Source organism: Lonchura striata, chromosome 10, assembly GCF_046129695.1.
Source record: "Lonchura striata isolate bLonStr1 chromosome 10, bLonStr1.mat, whole genome shotgun sequence".
NCBI lineage: Eukaryota > Metazoa > Chordata > Aves > Passeriformes > Estrildidae > Lonchura > Lonchura striata.
Window position 1 is genome coordinate 15,426,543 of NC_134612.1, and position 9,228 is coordinate 15,435,770.

The 9,228-nt window shown below is 54.7% G+C and overlaps 1 protein-coding gene across 1 annotated transcript; it reads left to right on the forward strand.

Annotated features, from left to right (window-relative positions):
- Positions 1–918: 918 nt before the first annotated feature.
- On the forward strand, positions 919–5,146 carry LOC144246821 (uncharacterized). Its single transcript, XM_077785786.1, has 2 exons — positions 919–1,092; positions 2,566–5,146. The coding sequence occupies exons 1-2, from the start codon at positions 1,052–1,054 to the stop codon at positions 5,144–5,146; spliced, it is 2,622 nt and encodes an 873-aa protein (XP_077641912.1). The 5' UTR covers positions 919–1,051.
- Positions 5,147–9,228: the final 4,082 nt, after the last annotated feature.

A 9,228-nucleotide genomic window follows, 5' to 3' on the forward strand; every position in this document is an offset into this window, starting at 1 on the left:
TGTGTGTCCGTGTCAGAGTGTCCCTGAGTCTGTGACCCGTGTCAGATCCCTGTGCGTGTCAGCCTGGGCCTGTCCGCGAGTGTCTGTCTGTCCCGCGAGTGTCTGTGGGTGTCCCTGAGTGTCCCCGAGTGTCTGAGTGTCCCGTGTCTGTCTGTCCGTGCACGGCGGTGCTGCGGCACCATCTCGTGGCCATCGGGACCCGCAGAGCCAGGGGAGCGCCAGTGGGACACGGACGCATTGGATGCTGACGTCGGGAAGGGGTAAGGCTGTGGAAAATGTGCAGTAGTTTGTTTTTAAATTTGCCAAGAAACGTGTAATGAAACCCAGCAAGCAGAAGCTGAGCTTTTAAAGAAGCAGGTAACAATAGAAGTTTAAATGCAATCAGTGCAATTACTTGCTGGGAAGTAACACATATCCTGTCAGTTTGTCTTTGCCTCAAAATGAGCATTCCACGGGATGCCCTGCACTAGCCAGGGGCTCTGGTCTCACCATGGCAGGGTTTTGGTTTGCACTGGGGTGCAGCACACAGCACTAGGGTCAGCAAGGTGTGGAGCTGTGGGGCTGAGCACAGGGCTCGGGTGTTGTTGTATCTGTTGAGCCACAAATGTTTCATTGTTTATAAGCATGAAGAAAGGCTTCAGAACCGCATTTTTAGCTACATAATCCCGAGGAATGAAACAGCTGTCTGTTGTGTTGATGGGGGTGGTGTTTGTGAAACTAGTGAGCTACCCTGCTGGAGATACGGGATCACAGAGACTATTGCCTGCAAACAGGCTGGCCTGGAGATCTTCAGCTTTCCCTGGATGTGACGAGTCAAGTGGTGCCAGCAGATAACGCCTGGGGAGTACGTGACTGCATCCCCTCCAAGGGGTTTCTGCCGTGGCCTCCTGCACCGGGGGCACAGCTCCTCTGCCGGCTCCCTGGCGTCCCTTATCTCCCCTCACAGACTTGTGTCCTGACCTCACGTGAAACTGAGCCCGTGTCTGGGACATGGATAAAGAGCTGGCCAGGTGATGAGACCCCCATCCGGTGTCCTCACTCCTAGCACGGCATGGCTCCGGTGGCTGAACTCGTTTGCAAGTGCTCAGCCAAGTAAGTGGTGCAAAATGCTTCTTTTTTGCTCTTTACAATGTGCTGGGAGGGGCGGTGGGGAGGGCTGCTGGTTGTTTCTCTGCAGGAAGGAGCAGGGAAGGCTTCAGTGCCATGAGCTGGGACCATGTCTCCATGACTCTGCCTGGCTGGAGTAGAGGACAAGCACGGAACCACAGTGAGGGTTTTTAAAGGGTTTTGGGGGTTTCAGAACTGTCTGTTTTCATCCCCACACACTCATGTTTCCACATTTCACACATTGCACTGTCCCTGCAGCAGAAGTGAAGCAGGCACTTCTACAGCCTCAGCCCCAGCTCTTCCACCCGGGGAGAGGATGGGCAGGGATCAGCAGTGGCTTCTGCCCTGGGAGCCCTGGGGGGCAGCTGCACAACCAATGTCACCTCCCATCCATTTCTCTTCAAACCCAGTGGCTTTCATCTCCAGTATTTGCTGATGCCTCAACATTATTTTAAAAAGAACTTCTTATGGCAGATTTACCCTTCCAGAATAAGTTTTTTTGCATGGGCAGCTTTGATGGTCACCCAAGAAGAAACTCATACCTCTTTTACCTGCTCCCACCCAGGGCTGTGAATTAAAAGTTGGAAACATGGTCCCAGTGAGGTGCTCATCGCAGTTAAACCCCAGTTAATGTGTTAGCTGAGTGTTTCCAAATGTTTCCATGGAAGAAGTGGACTCTACTAGTAAGTGTGCATCAGTGATTTCACTTCCTACCAGCAAGCTCAGAGCCCCAGATCTTAGGTGTTAAATAGTTCATCTGTGGACATTCCAAGGTTTTAATGAGCCTTGCTTTAAAGCTTGGTTGCTGTTCCCAGGTTAACTATTTCTGTCTGTCAGAGCTGCATGACCAAAACAAAAATATAGTACAATTAGCAAGAATTCTGAAAAAGAGGTGCTTAGAAGCCATGTTTTAAATCAGCCCTCTCAACTGAGAGAAGCAGCAATGAAATAGCAAGTATACCCAGCACAGTGTGGAAATTCTAAGCACACAAGGTCCTCTGGTCTTGGCTGGCTCCTGGGAGCCTTGCTGATCCCTCATTAGCAAGGACAGGACTGACTGCTTCTGTTGTTGCATGAATGGGCTGTTGCCCTGCTGAATAACTGGACCCACTGGGGCAGCACTAATGGGCAGCAGCACTTTGCCCTCTTCACCCAGGCAGACTGAGCCTACAGTTCAAACACGTGAGAAGAAGGGCCAGAGAACAGTGTCCAGCCCTTGTCCCTCCTGGAGCATCTTGCTGGCATGCTTTCCCTCTCCATCCCTTGGTACCAACAGCAGTGAACTCGTGTAAATGCAGTGTATGTTTGCTTGTCCAATCTCTTTTTCTCATGAAATGAGTCATGGTATGTGAATAGAAGAGTCCTGAGAGCTCAACAACAGTGTGACACCACAGTTCATGAGCTGTGGACAGGGATTCTTGTTCTTCATAACTGATTTTTGAAACTTTTTTTTTCCAGGACAATGTACCAGTATTTCCTTTTCCTTTTCCTCCTCTCCTTCAATCCCCATAAATGCCAAGGTCAAATCCTGGGTGAAGATCCATACGAAAAGCCCAAAGACTACCAGGAGGTCTACAGAGGGACAAAAAATGATGTCAAAGAGATCCCAAAGATTGCAAAGCCCTTTGTTTCTGAGATGATCTTTGTGCAAACGAGCATCACTTCTATAAGTAAAGGTGCCTTCAGGTACATGCCTAACCTGATCAAGATTTTGTTCATTGGCAACAAGATCAAGACTGTTGAACCTGGAGCCTTTGATAATTTGGACAAGTTGAGGGACCTGGACATCTCTGGTGCCTCATTAGAAAAACTATCTGTGGGCACTTTCCAAAACCTCCGAAGTTTACAGAGGCTGGAGCTGAGAGACAGCCAGCTCAGATCCATCCCCAAAGGCCTGTTTGATGGGCTGGAAAGTCTGGGAGAGCTCTCTCTGCACATCAATGCAATCTCTTCTCTTCCAGAAGGCATTTTTGATTCTCTTGTCAATCTAACTTTTTTGGACCTGTCCAGGAACAGGATCACAACTCTTCCTGTGAATGCCTTTAGCAAACTCACCCAGCTGCAAGTCCTCCGTCTGTATGAGAATGAGCTGCAGGACCTCCCAGAGGGACTGCTAGACAGTCAGGTGGAGCTGCTGGAACTCAACCTCCAGAGGAACAGGCTCAGGGCACTGCCACCCATGCTTCTGAGGAGCCTGCCTCACCTGGAGAAACTCCTCTTGGACAACAACCTCATCAGGGTTCTCCCACCTCAGGGCTTTTTTGGTTTAAACAAGCTGAAGTTGCTGACTCTGGGCTCAAACCATATTATGGAGCTCCCCTGCTGCCTTTTTGACACCATGCCACACTTGCGGGAGCTGGATCTGGGCAGGAACAGTTTGGCCACACTTCCAGAGGGCATTTTTGGCAACCTCACATCCCTTGGCAAAATCATCTTGTCCCACAACCAGCTATCAGCCCTGCCAAGAGGGGTTTTCACAGGGCTCAGCAAGCTCTTGGACCTCCAGCTGGACACCAATCAGCTCTTTGCTCTGGATGAAGAGGTCTTTGCTTCTCTCCCAAATCTGAAAACACTCAACCTTCGAAAGAACCAGCTGGAGAGTGTTCCTCAAGGGCTCCTAGACCCTCTGGAGAAGCTCAGCTCAGTGTATCTGAGTGGTAACCCGTGGAGATGTGACTGCAACCTCTGCTACCTGCACCGCTGGATCCTGGGCAACAAGGAGAAGGTCAAATTATCCTCCCAAGTCTCCTGCAAGAGCCCACCCCACCTGGCAGGGCAGGCAGTAACATTGCTGAGGGATGAACACCTGATTTGCCCAGGCACCCTGCCGTTTAACTCCACACCTGCACAAAGGACGTCAACATTTCTGTCACATGGACCCATGTCCACAGCAGCACCAGCCATGCTGTCACTGGCATCCTTTCCCATCAGGACACTGCCAACCACTCTTTCACCTGTGGTCACCTCTGCTGTGATGCCAACCATGCCAATGGAGGCTGCCTTCACCACTCTGTCACCAGCCAAGCCATCTGAGGTCTCTGTCACCATCCCACCACCAGCTGTGCTGCAGAAAGCCTTCAGCACCAGCCCATCAACAACCAATAAGCCCAAGACCTCCACCACCACGCCATCAACAAACAGTGTGATGAAGTCCTTCATCACCACACCATCACCAGCTGTGCTACCAAATGCCTTCATCAGCACCTCATCATCAGCTGTGCTGCCAGACACCTCCATTACCACCTCATCACCAACCATGCTGCCAAAGGCCTCCACTGCCACACCATCATCATCAGCTGAGATGCCCAAGGCTTCCATCACCACCCCATCATCAGCTGTTTCATCTTCAGCCATTGTAAGGCTACAGTCTCCTGGGGCCACCCACCCAGAACCTGTGCCGTGCACTCCAGCTTCTGCCACCACACGGGTGCCAACAAGTTCACTGGCAGCCACCACCAGACAAGAGCCTCCTGCTCTCTCAGTGCCCAGGGAGAGGCCAGCCACCATCCCACAGGGAGCACCCACAACCCCCCTTGTCTCAGCCTCCTCCATGGCCCTCTGGCCATTCCCCAGGACTGCTGCTCTGGGCACAGTCCCACTGGCCTCACATTCACCATCACACCATGCTCCTGCACCAGGCAGGGAATGGGGCTATTCCACCACGTTTGACTTGTCCCAGCCCACCGCCAGTGCTCCCCAGCAGACTCCTGCCCCGGCAGGCACTGTCCTGCTCCCAGCACCCCCCATCCCCACACTACCAGACAGCATGAGCCCCTCTCCAGCCTCCCCTCCCCTGACCCCCAGCAGTCATCGTGCCTGGGCCTTGTCCCTGTGGACCAGCCCATGGCAGTGCCAGGTGTCCCTGGCCTTGGGGCTGGCTGTGCTGGCACTGCAGGCAGCCTGCACACTGCTGGGGGGGGTGGTCGCCTTCCTTCTTCACCAGGACACCCGCCACCACCCCGACCCACCTGTGAGGCTGCTGAGCCTTCAGGCTCTGGCTGTTCCGGGGACCCCCGAGCCAGCCCCGGCACCACCTTGAGCTTTGCTGCCCCTGCATGCCCGGGTCGTGCCAGCTGTCCTCCTTGGGGGTTTGCAGCCGCGCTGGCCGCAGGGTGCGCTGCCCCTGCGATGGGGGTCCCGGCACCCAGGCCGATCCCGGTGTAGGGGGCCGCAGCAGCAAGGCTGTTCTGGGATCCCGGCGATGCCGGGGCGCGGTGTCCCCGCCTGACGGCCCTTCTGGCAAGGGACACTAGATGGCATCCCGACACAGGCAGCGGCCGCACCGCCTGGCCGCGGCCCCGGCACGCCGGAGCCTCCGCATCCGCCGGCCGCGACCCGCCGCGCCGCGCACATGCCGCGGCCAGGGGCCATGGAGGGTCAGGAGCCCCTACCGGATCTCCTCCCATCCCTGCAAGGTGCTCCTTGGAGAGAGATAGCACAAGGCTTCCTGCCCTGCAGCCTGTCTTCTTCCCTGTGCCACGTTACAGGATGTGTCAGTCACTGTACCACCGTCACACTCAGACCTCTTCCCCTTCTCCCCTTCCTCCTCCCTGATATTAAAGCTTCCTCTGCGTGTCTGATGGGCTGGTGAGAAGACTGTTTTCATCCTGGGCTTTTCTTGTCCTGACCTGCTGTGGGGGATTCCTGTTGCTTGCTGGAGCGTGGGGCCCCCAGTCAGTGCTGGGGTAGGACCAGGGCTGGCCATCCACAGGCAGTGGCACTGTGAGACAATAGACAAGCGTTCCTTCCCACTCTTAAATCTCATGTCCTCCAAAACCCCTTTGTGGTGCTGCCTGCCCAGTCCCTCTGGAAGCCTGATGTTTCAGCATGGCTGGCTATGGCTTCTTTACCATAACCTCACCTGGTGCTGAGCTCTGGCTGCAGGATGGGAGCAGGTCTCTTGGGAAACTTGGCAGGAGGGGTTGATGAGAACCTTCACCCCTGGAGTCATGGGCTCCTGCCAGGCCTAGGGAAGTGCCAAGCTTAAACAAAAGTGGCTGCTCCTCTGTGGTTTCTGCCATCACAGAAAGTGTTGAAACCTTTTCTGGGAAGATTTCTTTCAGGAGAATTTGAGCTGATTAATATGGGGGTGGTTCCCTTGATTTGGGTCTCTATAGACCTTTTTTTTCTCTAGGTTTAGTATTGATTTTGCCCTGTGCAAGGTAAGCTGCTCCCAAATTTGATCACAGTTTCTACAGGGGTGCAGGTGTCTGTCTTGCCATTGCAGCTGGCGCCTGCTCCATCTTGTCCTGCCTTTGGGTGTCCTTCCCCAATTGTGTGGCACAGGGGCTGACTGGCTTGGAGGTGTCCCAGGGAAGGAGACCCTGAAAAGCAAAAGTCTGGATGTGTGTTTCACAAGGAAAAGTGGGAAAGCAACTCAGAAACCTCCTGGCCAGTGAGCCCTGAGCACCCCAGCTCCCCTGCCTGATACAAGACCAGCAAGGGGGAAGGGGCTTTGTGCTGGAGTTTGTGCCTGCAGCTATGCATTAGGGACCTGGATATACATCCTTGCTAAGAACCTGTGCAGTGTTACAGGCCCTTCAGCTACTCCTTGAAGTCCTGCTGACGGCTGTGAAATACGGGAGGCGAGGGGGCAGCACATCTGGGCGGGATGGAGCGAGCGGCTCCGGGGCCAGAGCTGGCACAGCAGGTAATGAGATACAGATGAGGGGGAGGGAGTGTTTTTTCTGGCAATCCAGATGGACTCAGCTTAATACTTGATTTAGAGGGTTTGAAAGCGGGGGCTGGCTGCTGGGGAACAGACCCCAAGCACTTCCCGAGGTGATGAGGGGGGGGTCTCTGCTGGCTTTTCAGATATTTAATGGCCCAGCGCAGTCTAAACAGGGAAGTACTTCGGGGTGAGATTAGCACAACATAATCACATCTTAAAAGGTCTTCAGAGACACAAGGCACGTCCGCTCTCATATTAATTACTGGTTATTAATAAAGCTGGGGTCAGGCACGAGGTGTTTGCTCCGGAGTGTGCCGGTTCCCTCTTTGCAGGGTGGTGCTGTATCCAAAAGCAGCACAAAGCCCTGCAGCCTCCACCTGTGCCCATCCGGCTCTGGAAGCCAAATGGCCAGCGTTCCTACAGCTGCTTTTAAAACTAATTTGGCCCATAATACCCTGAAAGGGCTGTATCTTTCTAAGTGCCCAGAACACCTCTAAGTGCTTCAGAGTGCTGTAAAATAATAACAGCCAAGGGTGTTCTCAGCACAGGAATTTGCTGCTATGATTGATTTGTAATTTGCAATGAAAATACAGCGAGCGTGTTCCCGGGGCCAGGCTGGTGCAGCTGGCTCTCAGGCACGACTCCGCTCCCTCCACCACTTTAGGGTCAATCCTCAGAGGGTTACAGCTGGGCTGGGAGGAATTAGCAGCTGTTCCCATTTGCCCCTGTTGGGGCCAACAGTGTACTCCAGGAGGGAAGGAGCTTAGAGGGATGGATGCAGGGTGTCCTGGGGGTGATGTGCCTGAGCAGCCTGTGGGGCAGCACCCTGGGGTTTCCTGCTTGCTGAGCAAGACCAGCCAGGGAGCACATGGGGAGGGGCAGAGCAGGGGGATCTGCACCAGGGAGATCAGTGTTTGCTGCTTCAGGGCTACAGCTCACTGCAATGAAGGTGTGTGGCTGGGGCAGTGCTGTGGAGTGCAGGGTCCCCAGCACACCCTCTCCACTCTGTGGAATGCAGGGTCCCTAGCACACCCTCTCCACTCTGCTGTGGGCAGCCCAGGCATCTCTTTGCAGCATGCCACTGCACTGGGCAGTGGTTGATAGTTTCTAATCTCAGAATTTCTCTGGTTTCCCTGAACTCAAGTAAGATTTTAGCATTCACAGCACCATGTGCTGAGGACTGCCCAAGATTGCCCATGAACTGAACAAGGCATCACCTTGCTTTGCTCTTCCTCTGCTTGCTGCTCCTTGCACAGGATGCCCCTGGTTCTTGCTTTGGAAAAAAAAAAAGTTGAGCATCCCCGTGTGGCATCTCCAGGCTGCTCGTGACACTCTACACCTCTTCCCAGTTGCTGTGACTGCCTGAGTCCCTCACAGCTTCAGGTGACCAGCTGTTAGAAGCAGAGACAGGACACACCATACATGTGTGTCCTTGGGTGGCGCTGGGACCAGGGGTCTCCAGCATGGCCTGGGACTCTTGCAGCTGCTGCTGGCTCTCTTCCTGCCCTTCTTCCACCTTCACCTGCAGGTGAGAAGTGGGTCCCACTGCCCTGTCAGTCATGCTGCAGGACTGTAGCCCTCTGCATGTCAGCCCTGCTGGCAGCCACCCATGCTGCGGGTGTGGTGGCCTGTCCCTACCACCTGCCTCAGTTCCCTTTCCTGTCCCTGGGGCACCCCATGGGAAGGAAGGGGGCTCGCAAGCAAAACTCTTTATTGTGGCTCCTGGGAAGGGAGGCAATGAACACCTGCATGAGGGGATTTGCACAATAACCTGCACAAGGAGCAAGCCTGGGCCTCTGCTGGGCAAGTCTCACTGCTGGCTTGTGATGGGAACCTGTCCCAGCTCGTGGCCATGCTGCCACAGCTTCCTCCCTGCACGCCTGCCTCATGTGCTGGTGCCAGACATGTGCCAAGCTGTGCTGGGAGCAGTGTCTCAAGAGCTGCTGGTGTGGTTCGAGAGGCATGGGGAGCCGGGGGCTGACTTGTCTGTGTGCTGTGGGCAGAGGAGGAAGGAGCTGGTTTAACACTTGTTCCTGAAGGAGCAGGGAGATGCTGGCAATGCCACTGGAGAGGTGGGATGGGCACCATAAGACCTGCAGGTTGAGGACACAATTTGGGGCAGCTCCCTGGCAGAGGAGGCAGCTGCTGGGATCTGCCTCATGCCCGGTTGCACAGGCATGTGCAGCACTCATCCATTCCCTACTGCAGTCAGCAGAGATGGCCTGTGGGCTGCCAGTCATTGCTTAGTGTGCTGCTGTGCCTCCTCGATGCTGGTGATGGTTTTGAACACCAGCACCACTCCTCTGTGTGTCTGCTGGACAGTTTGTCTCTCCCTCTCCACCCTTCACATTCAGCAACCCTCTCCACACCCACTCACAGCACCCATCCAGCCAGGTCAGGCTGCCTCTTGCAAGGAGCCCTGTGAGACACACGGGACAAGAGCTGAACTG

Bases quoted from the DNA above. Each gene is read 5' to 3' on its own strand.
- LOC144246821 (XM_077785786.1), top strand. From the start codon at position 1,052: ATGGCTCCGGTGGCTGAACTCGTTTGCAAGTGCTCAGCCAA. The intron at 1,093-2,565 runs GTAAGTGGTGCA...TTTTTTTTCCAG, and splicing joins GTTTGCAAGTGCTCAGCCAA to GACAATGTACCAGTATTTCC.